This window comes from Toxotes jaculatrix, chromosome 2 (genome assembly GCF_017976425.1).
Source record: "Toxotes jaculatrix isolate fToxJac2 chromosome 2, fToxJac2.pri, whole genome shotgun sequence".
NCBI classification, from domain to species: Eukaryota; Metazoa; Chordata; class Actinopteri; family Toxotidae; genus Toxotes; species Toxotes jaculatrix.
Window position 1 is genome coordinate 11,952,337 of NC_054395.1, and position 17,674 is coordinate 11,970,010.

The window sequence follows — 17,674 nt, forward strand, 5'->3', positions numbered from 1 at the left end:
TGAGGATTGCAGTGAAGTGTGTGATAGATTCGTTGACCGTGCTGCACCGGCGCACACTGAAGTGTTCGGTGGGAATGTGTGTGTTGTATGTTGTGACGTTGAAGTGTCTCGATTAGCAGTGTTGAAGTGTGCCGTCTCTGCTTTTACCAAGGCAAATTTCTGTGCTATTACGATCGAGAGATGTTTAAACGTTTTCTCCAACGATTCAACATTTTTCTCATCTGTTTTTCTTTGACTTTTTTTTCCTTGTGTGCCGTTTGTACCTGCAACATGCTGCTTCACACTGACAGGGCTGTACAAATTTGTACCAGAAAATTCACTATTACAGCAGTTAGAGAGGAATTATCCAAAATACGCAAAGACTACAACTAATGGTTATTTTCATTATCAATGAATGTGTCATTTACGCATGTTTTGGATTATTTGATTTTTTATTTTTTTTTTTTTTTTTTGGTTCAACCAGGAGTCCAAAAAGCAAAGAAATTCAGGCAAGAAAGATAAAAGCCAGAGAAAAGCAGCAACATTTGAGGAATTGAGAATGGTTTTCATATTTTTGCTTGTCTCTGTACCACATGTACAGTCTGTTCTTAACATTTCAGAAATAAGAAATTATTGATAATTCCTACTAAAGCCATATTTTGTGCTTCTAAAATCTGTTTGAATATTTCATGAAAAGGGCGATACTGTATCAGACATCACCTTAAATGTCCATCCAGAGTTTTTCCTGTTTTAATTGATATTGCATCAGAAAACCCCCATTTAGTGTAGTTCACTACGCTATGCTGTAATGTTTCCTCAGTACTCAGTTTGTTCTTGTCTGTGCTATTTGTGCTAAATTGAAATAAATTACAATATTTTTTAAAATTCTTTTTCTCAAACAGTGATGGTAAATTCCTTTCAGAGGTAGCGTCGCCTCATGTTTCAGTGGATAACAGCATTGTAAAGCAAAATTGTGGCTTGTTTTCCAGTGGCTTGCTCGGCAGAGTGGCGTTGGTGGTAATCGGTGTTTGATGGCGGAGATATGTACTTGTGAACTGACAGGTTATTATGTCTGCTACATGGATGGGAAATAGAGTGGTGCTCTGCATATTTAGATTTCAATAGTTGTTGTGTTGTGCTCTCATTTCTTCATGGCCATTGTTCCTGCCTGTGTCCTCTAATTTTGTTTTATTTTCTTTGCCTGATTATTTAGATTTTCAAAATAAACCAAATATTTAATGCATTATTTTCGGGGGTAAAATACTAAAATATTAAACAGATGTGCTCTTACTTTGTTGAACTTTGTGCTACTTAGAGGTAAAATTAACTTAAATGTACTTTAAAATTGAGCTAATCTTCTTCATCAGGACTGTGTGGCCGTGGTTTGATCAGATCAGTGCTGGCAACATAAGCAAACAACCCACAACTGTCAGGACATTTTAATTCAAATGATGCTAAACGTGGCATCGTCTCTCTCCAGCTGAGCTCTTCCCATTTTAAACCACTGAGAAAATCAGAAAGAGAAATGTAGAAATCTCTCGTGAAAAACATTGGCATCTTTAGAACTTTAAATAAGTTGCTCTGTCAAGTGTGAAGGTGATGGAAATTCAGACTAGAATTTTTATGCTTATGAGAATCAACAAAACTTTTCTCCAAACCCTGTTTTTGTGACAAACATTAGCTGAATTATTTATTTTGTGAAGAAGTTGTGTTCTAAAATGCCTCTCAAGTATAGTAACAAGATTAGATAGTAATTACTTAATCCACCTATGTGAGTTTCTCTTTCTTTCCTTTGGGATGGCAACAGCTGCAAAAATCCACTCAGTCAACCAACAGGACCTGGAGCATTGGGAAAATAATTCTTTGCTCTCTAATTCTCGACCCCAGGTTACTATGGGAAAGGCTGCACTGACGCTTGCCATCTGAATCCGTGTGAAAACGAGGCTCAGTGCCACAGGAAGCCCAGCTCCTCCCATGGATACATCTGTGACTGTGGAGACAACCACTATGGGCAGTACTGCCAGCACAGGTACACACACTAACTATACTTTACCTTTGAGATGCCAATACGGTGTAAAGCTCGGTAATGCTGCCTTTAGCCCAACTAAGCTTTATGTGTCTTTGTGTGTGTCTGTGTGTGTGTGTGTGTGTGTGTGTGTTAGTAGCTTTAGTTCAGCCTTGTTGTCCCACATCTTCAGCGTTGCATGTAATCCACTGTGGATTGAGTAGATGAGTGTAGACTTAATGTTATAACACACACACATTCATGTCTTGCATGAGTTGTGAGGACACTTGTTAACATAATGCATTTTCTAACCCTAATCTTAACCATCACAACTAAATGCCTAACTCCAACCTAAACATGATTCTAACCTGAACTCTAAAACCAAGTCTTAACCCTCAAACAGCCATTTAAAGGTGTGTCAGAAAGTGAGGACTGGCCAAAATGTCCTCATCCCCTAAGGTCTATAACTCAACCTGGTCCTCACAAAGATAGAAGTATAAGTACACACACACACGCACGCACACACTAAGATTATCTGTGTGTGTGTTAAACTGTGTGAAGTGAACGTAACCCTGAACTGACCCCGGGCTTCTTTCCTTCGTGCCTATGAAATCCACACAGCTTTTCCTTTATCTCATGATCTGTTGAGTGTGTGACTGTGTGTCTAAGAGGTTTGTCTGTGATCTAGATAGTGTGTGTGTTTTCACAAAGCCTTGATGTGTCTCTTCTCTCTCTCCTACTGAGCAATTCACCCTCTTTATTCTTAAATGAATGCACCAAATTTAGAAGTTTGGCACAATAGTGATCGTCTTTGATAGGCTGTTGGAAGGCGGATCAATGTATCCCCACATGTTTTTGCTAAGCTGCTTGCTACTCATTCACATTAATCACATTAGACAATTAAAAATGATAATATTGATAACAGGTCAACATGTATGAGTTGGGGGTTCTTAAGTGTGAATATTTGCTGATTTTCATCACTATGTTTTTTTTTCACTCCTCCTCAGGCAAAATAAGGGCTTTTCAAGCATCAGTTTGTGCTCTGACATTTTAGAAACTCAAGAAAATCTAAAAATAACATGTGCATCAATAAAAAGTTTTTTTTGTTATAGTATCTGCAGCCCTGCTATGTTCAGGTGAACAGCATCCCAGAAAATGAGAAAAATGAGAGCTTTTGTCAGCTCTGAAGCAAACATGATAATACTCTTAAATGACCTGACAGTTTGAACTAATTTCTCATTCAGGAAAGACTCCTAGAAGACATATTTACACAGCTGGTGCAGATTCATGGACTGGAGAGCCCAGTGTCCTTCTACTAGCTATAATTAGACAAATAGCATTTACTTTTTAAGCCCTTTAAGCAGCCAAAAATGCCAGGCAGGGACAAATGCATTATTTGGAGAAGAGCTTCAGTTGGGTGATATCATAAAAAGTCCCTGATGAAATAGAGTTAATCCTAATGTTCTATCAAGATCACTGGTGTCTGAATTCTCCTTCCTAAACTCCCCATGAGGAGCCATAAAGAGATGCGCACGAGAATCTGCATTAACTGTGAGAAAGCGTTCGTCTCCTCAGTGATCCATTAGACACTGAGAGCACATTAAGTGAGATGTGAGCAAACAGAATGAAGGAGCGAGGTGACGTGAACAATAAACCAGAGGGATAAAATTTTTCAGGAACAGATATTAATCAGTTTTAGAAAATGGTTTAAATTTCACGCCGATTTGAAAATAAATGAGTAGTCATCTTAACAACTGTTAATAAGCGGAAGAGAAGCTCTCATGTCTCGTCTTTTTTGACCTCTCACTCTCACTCACCCTTTCAATATCAACATTCCTTCTCACTTAGATCCCTCTCTTTGCTCCCTCCATTTCTCTGTTTTCCCACTGTCCCTCTCTCTTTCGCTTTCATCTCTTTTTCCCCCAACGTATTAGTTAGGCATTTGTTAGAAATCAGAAGGAAAAGGTGATTCTGTTGAAGAGCAAATAAAGGTTTTTGAGCCACTCTCTTGCTTTCTTTCTCCTTCTGATTCTACCTGTTTGTGTGTGTGTATATGAAGGATTGATCACCAGTGTCCCAGGGGCTGGTGGGGGTCTCCGACGTGTGGACCATGTCACTGTGACACCAATAAAGGCTTTGACCCCGACTGTAACAAGACCAGCGGACACTGTCACTGCAAGGTAAACAGAACACACAAACATACACAGCACAGCTTTGAGGCATTCGTTGTGAAGTTGGTGTATCAGTAAAAAAAGAAGATGTGATAAAGACTGATGGAAACAGAGGTCACTGGATTATTAACATGACCGTGGACAGAGCATCAGAGGCTGATTTTTCAGGGTTATTGAGTCATTTGTCGTATTACGGAGCTGGTGTTGTTGCTGGTATGATGGTGATTTTCTTTATACCATTACAATAAAAATACTGTCGGATTAGAAGGGCTTCAGTGGTGTAGATCACTGTGGCTTCAGTTTGACACAGACACACAATAATCATCTCAGTGTGATGGTTTGACAGGCTAATCCAGACATACAAACTATACCAAACATGATACGATGGTCATCCCTTCATATTGACGTTCCTGCCTTGTGTGAATGTGTGCGTGTGCATGCATGTTGTAACCGTGTTTAACCCTGTTTTATCCCGGCCTTAATCTGATCTCTTGACCTTAATCTATAATCTCTGATACTGACCTCAGATGTAAATCTGACACATACATGACACATACGTGTAGACGTGTAGACACAGGCACACACTTAAAATACACAGTTGTGGGATTTCCACTGATACACACACCCTCGAGTACTTAATTGCATGACTTTTAGTTCCCTTTGTCTTGTTGTTCTTAATTTGATTAAAAATGAAAATTGAAATGAACAGTTTTTTTGTTCTTGTCATGCAGAATACGTCTTAAACTGTTTTTTTCCACAGTAAAATGACAGCTGTTAGCCACACACAAACCTGCAGCTCAAAAAGTGTATTCCTTTTAATGTGGAACATGTAGCTTTTGTAATGATCATAACAAAATCAGATGTGATAATCTTACATTTCCCATAAACATTGTTGTTCCTCCAAGTCTCAGCAGATCACTTGTAAAGTGGAGCATAAAGCTGCTAGAGGCTGACAGTGTTGTCAGAGATAATATTTTATGTTTGGTAATAACTTTCCTGGCACCATCATTCTCAATTGTAGCTCTGCCATTCTTTTTTAGCTATGCAGGGCTGTATATATGTTCTCATTCAAGTTTAGCAGAGTGAATAATTAACTGCCCTCCTTTATTTCTGGCTCTCTTACACATTGTGCATGGATTGTTGCTCTTGTATTCATGTCTCCGTTACACCAGCGTCTCCTTTTATGTCATTGTATAAATCTTGCCCTAATGCATGTGGTGATGTAATCTCTGACACTATTCATGACGCTGTGACATTTTCTGTTCCTCTGACTGAGTTTCATCTGTGCGCCCTTATTCAAACCCCATCTGTGTTGTGTATTCAGGAGTTTCACTATCGCCCGCGGGGCTCTGACACCTGCCTGCCGTGTGACTGCTACCCGGTCGGCTCCTTCTCGCGGTCATGTGACCCAGAAACTGGCCAGTGTCAGTGCAGGCCCGGCGTGATTGGTCGCCAGTGCAACATGTGTGACAACCCCTTTGCCGAGGTCACAAATTCAGGCTGTGAAGGTGAGAATGACGGACTGATGTTTCTTATTTGTTTTTTGACCTTTTAGCATAATGGTTTCCACATATGGTTGTATTTTAAACCACACTGGGGTGATCACTAGGGGAGGACTGTAAACTGGTGTTTGCTGGTTTTGATAGATTTTTCCTTAGTTTCCATCATTTAGTTCAAACTTGGGGAATTTATGAACCTCACTATGTTCAGCATCACATCTTAGACACAGGAGATTGAACTTTAAAAAGAACTTGGAGAAATGAAGCATCTCATTGTGGAACTGTCCTTTCCAGAATAAAAGTACCTTGCCTTAGGGGAAGGTACTAAGATTATGTGTTACAACTACATATGTGTTATTGACTTGGGGACTGAATCATCTGTTGAAAATGAGTTCTTCCACCAACAACTTTATTTTGATCAGTAAAAATGTGTCACCGTCTTGCAGCTGCTTTGTGGCTCAATGACAAAAAGACACTGACAGAAATGTTCTGCTTTTGAACGATAGTTTGTGAAGCTGGATTTAATATTAAAGCTCTGTCAGTGTTGTTTTCCAACAGTTAGCAGAATTATTTGTTACCTCTTTTGTCTTGTGAAAGTTTTATAAAGATGTATAATTTTCAAGATGGATTTAAAACTGGTATTTAAAATGAGTAAATTGTCCAGAGAGACAAAAGACATGAATAAAAAATAAGGAGGCACTGCTGAGCTTTCACCATATTTATTCGCCACTGTGTAATCATACTATTTCAGTTTCTACTTGTATTCTGTCTTTCAAAATGGTCCTATTTATCAAACTTGCATCCAAGCCTGAACTAACAAAGAAACTTTAATTATGTTCATCTTCCTTTTAACATCTTCCACTTAATTCCATCTTGCAGTCTTTCTCCTCTGTGTGCAGCTTTGTCACTCTTGGGTTTTCCTGTTTGTAATTGCTTCCTTTAATTTGTAGCTGGCATTTCATTCTCACACTCATTCCTATTTTCCTCTCTGTAAGTCAAAAGAAAAACATTCCCACTTTATTGGTGAGTTTTTCATGTTTTTAATGGAAAAGTTTATTGAATAGATAATGATAATTTAAAATAATGCTCTCTCTCTTACTGCAGTCATTTATGACGGTTGTCCAAAGACCATCACTCAGGGGATCTGGTGGCCTCGGACCAAGTTCAACCTGCCTGCTGCAGTGCCCTGCCCCAAAGGCTCTGTCGGTCTGTACACATTCATTCACACACTGCATTCAACGCACCCATACAGACATACTCCCATACAACCTAATGCCAGTTTTTCATTTTAATTCACGTCCTCGTGAAAAGATGTTTGAGATTTGTGAAATTTCCTGTTTCTTCTCCTTACAGGCGCAGCCATCAGACACTGTGATGTAGAGAGGGGATGGCTGGAGCCAGACCTGTACAACTGCACCTCTCCTCCTTTTGTGGAGCTCAATACTGCCGTATGTAGAGTAATACCACTAATACCATTAAACATGTCTTCATGTCTTCCCACTACTTGTACCTGACCTGAGAAGCATTGAATGTTGGCAAAATCTAAGATGTACCCATCAATTTAAAAATAAAAGGAATTCAATGAAGCGGCATGCAGTAGTGTTGCTGTACATTTTAATTTTGTAGACTCCCAGTAATTCTTACATAAATGTAAAAAGCAGATTGATTCACTTTTTCATGTTTTGTCGGTGTCTGTACATTTAGCTGGATTCCTTGGAGCGTAATGAGACGGAGCTGAACACCATCATGGAGAAGAAGCTTGCCCACCAGCTCCGTGACATCACTGAGGCAACCACCCGACTGTACGGCAATGACTTGCAGATCGCCGAACGACTGCTGTCCCGCCTCCTGACCTTCGAAACCCAGCAGAGCGGCTTTGGGCTCACCGCTACTCAGGACGCACACTTCAATGAGGTAAAAAAGGAGAACACAATTTTCCTTTTCACACTGTATGTTTTACTCTGACACTTGTATATACATTTCAGTAGAAGAGTGGGAGCGGTGAGGAGTGGGAGCAGCTTCTTGCAGTGGCATGCGTTTGAGCAAATGGAGACATGTTTGCCATTAACTAGGGCTCTTAAAAGGCTGTTATGGTTCACCTCGGTGCTCTAATGCAAGAGGCTTCTTTGGGAAAAGGGTTGACAACAGCTCCCTCATTGAAATGGAAGACAGAGATTCATGGGAAAATTTGCTTTTAATTTTGAAAAACACCAGCAAACACGAGGTGGTGATGGTCTCCCCCCTCTCTGGTCTCCAATTTATTTCTGATTACTTTGACAGGCTATCCCAGTTAACTTGTAGTTATATGGATCTTTTGATGGTTAAAAATGCTCAACATGTCACATTAAAAGCACATTGAGAGGTAATTGAAATGATGAAAATACAGTAAATGCGCAAGTTATGAAAGGTTGTTGGAAAGGCAGGCCGGATAGTGAAATGTGAAAACCAATAATCAGTTTGTGCTGTTTGTGAGATCTTAATGTGTGAAAATCTAAACATGTTATGAAATTTGTCAAGGCCACTGTGCCAGCTGTGTTTTGAACGAACTTAATTGTTAAGTAAGATAAGTATAACCAGCAGGTCGATCAGTGTTTTGGAATAGCAGGTCTCCAACCACAATAAGCATGCCGGTATTTAAATTGGAGCACTCACAAATAATTGTACATTATATTCATGATTAGCATAAGACTTCAATTATTTTAAGTCCAAAACCAGACTTCCTCTCTATATTACTGCGTGTTACAACTGCTGCAACCTGCACAGAGTCTATCAGAAGACATAAAGCAGTTGGTGTGATTTAGAACAGTAGAAATGATTGATAGACTGTACCATTATGAGCTACAGGCCCAGTGACTAGATAGTACAACAGGATGTCTTTTCTCTGAAAGGGGAGGTAATGTTGCTATGGCAATACAGGGACAGTAGCTCATGAAATATTGCAGCATGTTATCTCCATATATTAACTGACAGAGTCTCATTTTACCTGATACGGTGGCTTCAGCTGCGGACGCAGGAGCTGACACAGGATCGTTTTAGCATGTTGGCGTTTTTGACATCAAGCCTCTAACAGACGTTTCCATATCATTTTGTCTTATACATGACATTGGACTGACAGGAAATGATCTGTCCATATATCACATGGAAGTGGCTGAAGCTACAAACTAAAAACCTCCTCTTACCTTTTTAAACTACTGTTTCATTTTACTCACTTGCTTTCTACTATGGAAACTATAATATGAAATTGATACCCCGCATGGTGATGATACGGTGTATATTTTCAGTCACGAAGAAAATATGACATCTTAGTAAAATTTCATGTTACATTTTTCTACAGCACACAGCATTGAAGTAATAGTAAAGGATGTTCATGGTCATGAATAGTAGCCTCACACTACCTGATTATTTTAACTCATTAATCTTTAGCTGATGAGTTACTGTAGTTCTGGCTCACATGTGCAGCCAGGAGGTGGTTTATTCATATTTAATATGGTACATGCTGGGCAGTTAAAAAGGAGTTTTTTTTTTCCCTCACATTTCTCTCTAACATCTACATTTGACACAGGGAAGCTTTTAATAATTTATGCTAACAGGGAGGATTTTAGCTACCTGATGACAGCAGTAGCGGTAGTAGCCACACCCTGCAGTGCTGAACCAGATTCAGTCATTGATAATGTCGTTGTTATCACAGCTAAGGACGAGTTGCTATAGAAACTGAGCGGCTGTGGTTGTAACGTCTAATAGTTAGAGCAAAAGATTTTCATCTTTGTGCTTTTGTGATCACATAAAAACATATTTGAACATAAAATTGATCTTTGATAGAAATATGTTTAGATACGTAATTCCATTGATACATGTGCATTTTTTATTACTTCACATTATATCTTCTGTGCTGTAAAGAAGAATGGACATAAAATAAAATGCAGTCACATTTATCTGATTTAAAACACACCTGTTGCACAGGCTGAATTTCCAGATGCACACTTTTGCTCCATCTAGGAAACTGTGAACAAAAGAAAAAGGATGCCAGCACACTGGAGTATGATTTTACTGTTTCATGTCTGTTTGTGTAAGTGTTCCTTTTACTGAATGGCTGAATTACTCCCAGGTCTTACTAACGGTGTCTGTGAGGGCATAACTCATTAAACGAAGACTAGTTTATAACCAGTCTTAAATCAACACTGAAATTTGGTCGGAGCTCAGGTCAAGCACAGTTCATTGCTTCATGTGATCAATACAAAATGTTTGGCTAACAAGGACAGTTGCTATAGCAACACAGCAGTAGCATTAAAGGCATCCTATAATGAGTGAAATGAAAACCTTTGCCTGCCTGACAGTTCACTTAACTGCTCCATCTGACAGTAAAATCAGAAACATGGCGACTGGGGTTTAACTTATGTTTAGGTGGTTGACAGCAGCATAAAGCTGCTATGTGGTGCCACAGTAATGCAGTAATGATTTTTACTGGCATCTTACAGTTTCCTGAACAAAAGCCTCAACTCGCCTGACTTGTAACTTCCACCTCAGGCTCTAAGTCAGTCGTGCTGCCTACATCTCGTCATCATGAGTTAATGCGGTAGCTATGGTTTATTCAAGCAGTGGCGAAGTGGAACTGCAGACAGGACTTTTTTTTTTTCTCAACAATAAAAAAAAAAAAAATGTCTGATAATACTTGACACCTCACTTTCAACAGCAGCTATTAGGCCAGATGAACAGGTAATGTAGAACACTGTTACTATAGTAACCCAGTCGTGGTGACAGGGCCCTGTGGCTGCAGAAGAAATGAAGGAAGGCAGGAAAGTAGAGTCTTTGCATCAGGAATGTCGAGAAGTTGAAAGTCTTTCGTGTTCAAGCTGTGATCAAATCCATCTGGAAACCACTGTACCTCCAGAAATATCCCACGTTTCATCATATGTTTTATAAGGAGGGAGAGAAACTTCAGATATCACACCTTCTGTAACAGTCATTGAAACATCAGGCACAACATCATGGCACAGCGCACTGGTGAAGTGATTGTTTCTCATAGTGCCATCTCTGTGACTGACACATATAGTAGCATAACGCATGATAGCAGTGTCTTTACCTTCGTCACACAGTGTCTTCTGATTGGTAATCAACAGATGATTATGTTCATATTAGGTCACTACAGGGGTCATCTTACATAAATAGACATAAATTGTCTCGCTTGGTATTTTTTATGAATAGTCAAAGTATGTAACAAAGTAGATCCAAAAACCTGAACAGGAATTCTTCAGTGTGTTAATTGTAATGCCACGTATCATTCTTTTTTTTTTTTTTCCTGTGCCCTGACTCCTGCCCTCCTTCACACACATTTTCCATCTCATCACAACTTTCCACCTCCCTGCCTCTTTTTGCATCTGTGAACTGAGCATAAGCTTCTGTCTGACGTCTTCTCTCTCATTTTTTTTCTCCTTGTCACTTGCTTTTCCACAGTCCCTGTTTCCCATTCTCTCTCTTCCCCTCCCTCACTACAATCTTCCTATACTCCTCTGTATATTACTTTCCTTGTTTGTCTGAAGGTTTTCTTGTGTGTTTTTTCTCCCCAGAGCATTGTGTGAGACTGCAGTGCTTTATTGGCTCTGGTGCAGTCTCACTGCAAAGAATCATACTGAGCACTTTTCCTCTCCCTCTTGCTCTCTCTCTCTCCCTCTCTCTCTCTTTCTCTCTCTCTCTCTCTCTCCCTCTCTCTCTCTTTCTCTCTCTCTCTCTCTCTCTCACTCTCTGTCAATCCCTGATATCGCTCTGTGTTCAGAACATTTTGCAAGGCTGTGCAGTCTAGACTATATGTAACAGATTTCCATCCAGAATCACAAATACTCCATGAAAAGCAAATGGAGGCACTATGCGTAAACATTTGACATTGGTAAAACTTGCTGTAATTGAAGTCAGGACATTTTTGGAAGTTTTTTTTTTTTTTTTCGATCTGTTTACAATCTTTTGCCACATTGTTGCGGTCCTGGTCAGAGCAACTATTCTGAAGGTTTTCTGAGGGCCCACTTAAGATTTCTTCTCTTCTCAACCACAGTTGCTCTCCTTGCTCTATTAGACTTCACTGTCTGCACTCAGAATATTTGTCTGCAGTGCTTTATCAGTTGTTCTTTAGCGAGCCCCAACCCAGACTATCAATTTCCATGCTCCCTTTCCTCCACTTTTCAATACCATGATATTCTCTGCTTTTGTTGACATGGTGCTTAGATCTGATGCTTTATTAAGTCTGAAAAAGCAGAGTGTGGCTCTTTGGTGACCCAGAGCAACAGCATCACTTGTCCTTTTCCTCCCAATCTTCCCTGTCTTTCCCTCCTCCCTACTCTGACTCCCCTCCTGCCTCAGTATCTTTTTCTGTCTGCTGTGAGTTGTTGTGCTGAATTAGGTCACGCAGTCTGTGTGTACCTGCGTCTGTATTTTGGGCTGTTGTCCATTTTTAACCTCCAAATATTCATAAGCGAGAAAACAAAAACAATGTTAGTATCACAGGGCTTAAAGAACACAGGGTGTAAATTCAAGCAAGGGACATTTATAGAATTTACCCACTGAGAGTTTCCATTAAATTGATTATGTCAAAGTCCTGGGATGAGACTGTTACCACTGTTGTAAGAGAGGAACACTTATGGCAGCCATCAGAGCTTTAATTCTGTGTTAAAAATTTAGAAGTAAACATTGTAACTGATTGTCCCTGTTGAGGATATTGTGTTTAAATGTCTAGCTTTTGTTAGTATTATGCTTTTATAAAAAAACATTTCAAATTTTGTCAAATCTTTTTCCAGTCTTTGGGAAAATAGAACCTCTTCCTTCATGCCTTCTGTCTCTCTTTCCCTTTTGCTGATCCACAATGGCGAAATATTTGTTATTTTTTCTATCTCATGTCTTTTCTCTTTCATTGTTTCAAATACAAAATCACATTTGTCCACTGACTGCTCGGGGACAATCAAAAGAAACAGCTCCCTCATTCCTTCTTTTAATTACTGTTCCTCTTTCTGCTGTTCCCAGAACATTCTGCGAGGCTGCAGTGTGCTGTTGAGCCCTGGTACCTCTGGGCTTTGGCGGGCTCTCACTCAGAGTCAGAACCACGTCCCAGGAGGCGGTCCGGCCGAGCTGGCAGAGCTGCTGGAGCAGTACACCCAGACTCTGGCCCAGAACATGAAGCTCACCTACCTCAACCCCGTGGCGCTGGTTTCTCCCAACATAGGTGAGTTCAGAATGACTGCACACAGTCTCAGACATGATACAATAATTAATTACTCGCAGACCCTAAAAGAGAATAAGACAGTGATAAAATCTTAATCTTAACAAGCGGTGTGCAGCGATTTTCTCATAATACTGTAAATTACTGCTGTGAAATCAGCTAGAATGACTCAGTGTAAAGCGGGAGATGAACAGTGCTAATGCAAATGATGATGGTTAAGCCACAGTGCTGGCAGCAGCACAGAGAGATGAATTTCACACTCCCACACACATATAAACACACACACACACACATACACACACACACACAGCACCTGATGCTTCCAGGACACGCACAGAAACCCTGAAGCGCTGTAGCACTGTCCAAAATACATCATTTAGAAATACAGATGCCAAACACACAATCACACACCGAGAGTAACAGACACACAGATGCATACACACTGATAGGCTGCAGTATGACTTTACTGAACACCCAGGCTCAGGAAGGTCATGAAAAGGATGATAAATTATTTACTGTAAATGAAAAGTGGGCTAGAAGACTCACTGTCAGATACACACACACACACACCTGCAGGTTTGGCCATGTGCCTTGTGTCATTTAGTTTCTGGCATCCTGTTTTGCTCTCTTCACGTTTTTCTGTCACTTTATCAGTGTTGAAAATAGCGTTAAATAATCTGTACCACGTACAACAACGGGAGGTGCTGAAATAGCAACAGCAGCAGCTCTGGCAGGGATGAAGCCAGACAATGAATTTCACACTCAGTTAATGCTCTTAGCTACACACCCAGATTGAATGTCTATAAAATACCATACACCCAAAACTCATGAAACTCATCAAAGTTACCAGCTACTGAATCTTGCCTCACCAACCTCTTGGTAACACAGTTAATCTCAAACCTGAAGAAAATACAAAACAGCCTTGCCTGTATTCGACAAGATGAACTGGCTTCTTTTATTTCTCTCCTGTGTGTGGCTCTCATGTCTCTCTTATCTAACTGTATTTGCTTTCCCTTTGAAATTCATCCAAAATACTGTTAAATTACCTGAAACTGACAACCTGATGCAGATTCCCAGACGGGGAGCATAGAATCAGCAGCAGCAGAGAGCAAAAGGAATAAGAAACACAGCCAACACTAAATTTCACACTCACTACACACTACACACACACAAACACAGTTAGTGCACTCAGCCAAATGGGATAGGTTGAATACCATGGAAAGGGATATGACACACACCCAGTAAAATTGCCAAAAGTGTCTGGGGCACAGCCTGTATTTCTCCTCGGAGATTTTAACCGCTGTGACATTAAGACACATCTGCCCCATCTGGAACAGTACGTCACCACACCCACCAGAATGAACAACATACTGGACCTGTGCTATGGAAACATCCCAAATGCATATGTATCAAAGCCACGCCCCCCTCTCGGCCGGTCAGATCACAACGTCATCCTGCTATTACCAAAATACAGATCACAACTAAAAACAGGTCAGACAATTACAAAAACCATTACAGTTTGGAATAATGAAGCAACAGACACACTCAGGGGTTGCCTTGAACTCACAGACTGGGACTTGTTTTTTAATGACTGTAATGGGGATCTGAATTCTTTGACAGATGTCCTGACTTCATATATTTTATTCTGTGAAGACACTGTTACTCCCACAAAAACCATAACCATCTACCCAAACAATAAAGAATGGTTCAGCAAAGACATGAAACTCTGCCTAACCCAGAAGAAAAAAGCATTTCTTCAGGGGGACAAGCAGAGAGTGAGAGAGCTGGAGAGGGAGTTCAGGAGACAGTCTGCCCTTGCAAAAAACAATTATAGGAAAAAGGTAGAGGACAAGTTAACATCTGGGAATGTGAGGGAGGCATGGCAAGGACTGAACATCATGATGGGCCGTGCCACCAAACCAGCTGCAACTAGCTGCACAGACCCTGCCTCATTTGTGGAAGAACTGAACACCTTCTTCAGTCGGTATAACCAGGACAAAACACCAAGAAACTTTGCTTTTAACAGTCAGACCAACAACGAAACCCTTACTGTGGATGAGCAGCTGGTGACCTCCATCTTACAGAAGGTGAACCCACACAAAGCCCCTGGCCCTGACAGGCTCAGGGGCAGGGTGCTCAAAGGCTGTGCTGCACAGTTGGGTCCAGTCTTCACCAGGCTGTTTCAGCTTCTTTTAGATTGCGGCTGTGTTCCCAGTCAATGGAAGGAGTCCTCCATAATTCCCATCCCCAAAAAGGCCCATGCAAAAGACACAAAAGACTTCAGGCCTGTGGCCCTCACATCAGTGCTTTGCAAATGCATGGAGAAAGTTGTGTGTAATATGATGTCTCACACAATCTCAGGAAAACTAGATCCTCTCCAGTTTGCCTATAAGGCCAAACGAGGTGTAGAGGATGCAAGTTTGACTCTTTTAAACACTGTTGCACAAAATATGGACTCTGCACAACCACATACTCGGATTTTATTTATGGACTTTTCCTCTGCTTTTAACACTGTAAACCCGGACACTCTGCTGTACTGCCTCCTGGACTTACAGATCCACCCATTGATGCTTTTATGGATTAGAGACTTTTTAACAGACAGACCACAGCAGGTGTTTTTAAATGGTTTTAAATCCAGTAAACTGGTTTTAAGCACAGGTCTTCCACAAGGCTGTGTTTTATCTCCCCTTCTGTTCTCTGTCTACACCAACAACATCACCTGTAGCAGGGAGGGAATGAGCCTTTTAAAATATGCTGATGACATGGCCCTAGTAGCCCACATGGTCAGTATGGAGGCTGTCACACAGTACCAAACAGCGGTAGATAACCTGGTAAAAACCTTCAGTGAGAAATCACTGGAATTAAATATTTCAAAAACAAAGGAGTTGTGCTGTGTGAGCAAATATACAGCTGCAAATATCCCGCTTTTTAAACCACTGAGCATTCACGGGGAGCAGGTTGAGCAGGTGGAGTGTTTTAAATATCTGGGGACACAGATAGACACCCGCCTATCATTCCAAACACACTCGGACTCAATCTACAATAAAGCGCTTCAGCGCCTCCATCTCCTTAGAAAACTCAGGTACTTTAATGTCAGTAAAAAAATCCTAACCATGGTATACAGGTCACTCATAGAATCCATTCTCACCTTTAACATCACATCTTGGTACAACCTCCTCACTAGCAAACAGAAGACAAAACTGTCACGGATCACAAATCAAGCCAGCAAAATAATTGGATCACCACAAACTCCACTGTCCCACCTGTACAAACGCTCTGTGATCAGGAAAGCCACCCTGATCACAGAGGAACCCTCTCACCCCCTCCACCACTCCTTCAGTCTTCTTCCATCTGGCAGGAGATACAAAGTCCCACTAGCCAGAAAAACAGTCCACAAAAAATCATTCATCCCAACAGCAGCCAATGCCCTGAACAGCAAAGGTGCAATAACCGGATCACGTTTTATTATCAGCGGGATTTTAGTTACTTTTTACATTTATGTGGTCTTAGTATGTCTGTATGTGAGTTTTTTACTATGTGTTTTTACTATCTGTAAATGTGCTACTGAGCCCTGTCAAAGGCAAATTTCTGTTACACTTGTATCAGACAATAAAATTCTATTCTATTCTATTCTATTCTATTCTAAAGTGATGTTCAGAGGCCACTTTCTAGTGTGTGTAACTTCGGGCCGGTTTTAAAAAGTGTGACAGAGTGAATTATGGAGTTAGTGTCATCAGCTTTTTATTGAGAAGGTTTCAAATATACTGTTATAGCTGCAGGTTTAGCCACAATAAGTTATTTCCACATTAATTTTAACACAGTATTACTACAGAAAACAAAGGTGTGGTGCCCTCTGCACAGCTGTTTACTTTGTGTGCCATGAGGCCAGACATGGCAAGAAATCTGCTTCAGTGCTTGGCAACATGAAACAGGACATGTGCTGCTATTCCAGTGGAAATGGAGCTAAACCTTTCACAATTTCTCACAATGTCAGATGGTGGGAGTAGTGAAAAGCCAATGTAAAATTCGCTTTCATGTTGCTCACCTTGTATTTTCCAAAAACAGCCGAGCATTGCTTAGCAACACTGATTTACTGGACGAGTCTGCACTTTCAATTCAAGCAGTGTTTCTAGCATCTTCAGCAGGCATTTAAATGAGTCAGTGTTTTAAGTAAAACACTCTGGCAAAGGCCCTTCACCAAATCATGTTCATCAGGGTGTTGGCCCATGGCCAAAATACGTTATGATGTAAAGTGGCAACTTCTCCAGTACCTCAGTTTGTATTGCAGAGTGATTTCCCACATTTGGTTTCTCTGTTACTTGAGCTCCTGGTTGAAATAGCAACAGCACAACTGATTATTTTGTTAGAGTTCACTAACTACAGGTCCCATGAGGCTTTGATGGGTTTCTTATCTAAGACTAGATAATAATGGTTTAATCTTTGTAAAAATAATAAAATGTTCAAATTGTTCCGGCCAAGGCTGTTGGAATAGGGGCTACCTTAAACAGTGGGCAGGACTGCAGGAAATTTAGTGAACTGCAGATTGACAACTGTGACTGTAACCAAGTATGTGTGTTCTGTTGTCTCACTGTATGTTCTTCAGTCATGAACCTGGACCGCGTGGAGAACCACACCCATGTGCGGCGGCGTTTCCCACGTTACCACACCACCCTGTTTCGCGGTCAGGCTTTGTGGGATCCCTACACCCATGTGATACTGCCTCCTGCTGCCCTGGTGCCACAACGTCAGCAACAACAGAACTGGAAGGAGAAGGAGCGGACAGAGAAAGAACGTAAGAGATGCGCAAATAGATATAAAG

General features: G+C 40.7%; 1 protein-coding gene across 1 annotated transcript in view; it reads left to right on the plus strand.

Annotated features, from left to right (window-relative positions):
* Window positions 1-17,674, plus strand: part of celsr3 (cadherin, EGF LAG seven-pass G-type receptor 3) — a 102,398-nt gene that overhangs the window by 66,140 nt on the left and 18,584 nt on the right. The window contains exons 15-22 of the mRNA XM_041048078.1: window positions 1,867-2,008; window positions 4,044-4,164; window positions 5,480-5,663; window positions 6,759-6,860; window positions 7,008-7,102; window positions 7,359-7,568; window positions 12,660-12,858; window positions 17,459-17,647. Coding sequence (XP_040904012.1) covers window positions 1,867-2,008; window positions 4,044-4,164; window positions 5,480-5,663; window positions 6,759-6,860; window positions 7,008-7,102; window positions 7,359-7,568; window positions 12,660-12,858; window positions 17,459-17,647 — 1,242 coding nt within the window. The remainder of the gene's footprint in view (window positions 1-1,866; window positions 2,009-4,043; window positions 4,165-5,479; window positions 5,664-6,758; window positions 6,861-7,007; window positions 7,103-7,358; window positions 7,569-12,659; window positions 12,859-17,458; window positions 17,648-17,674) is intronic.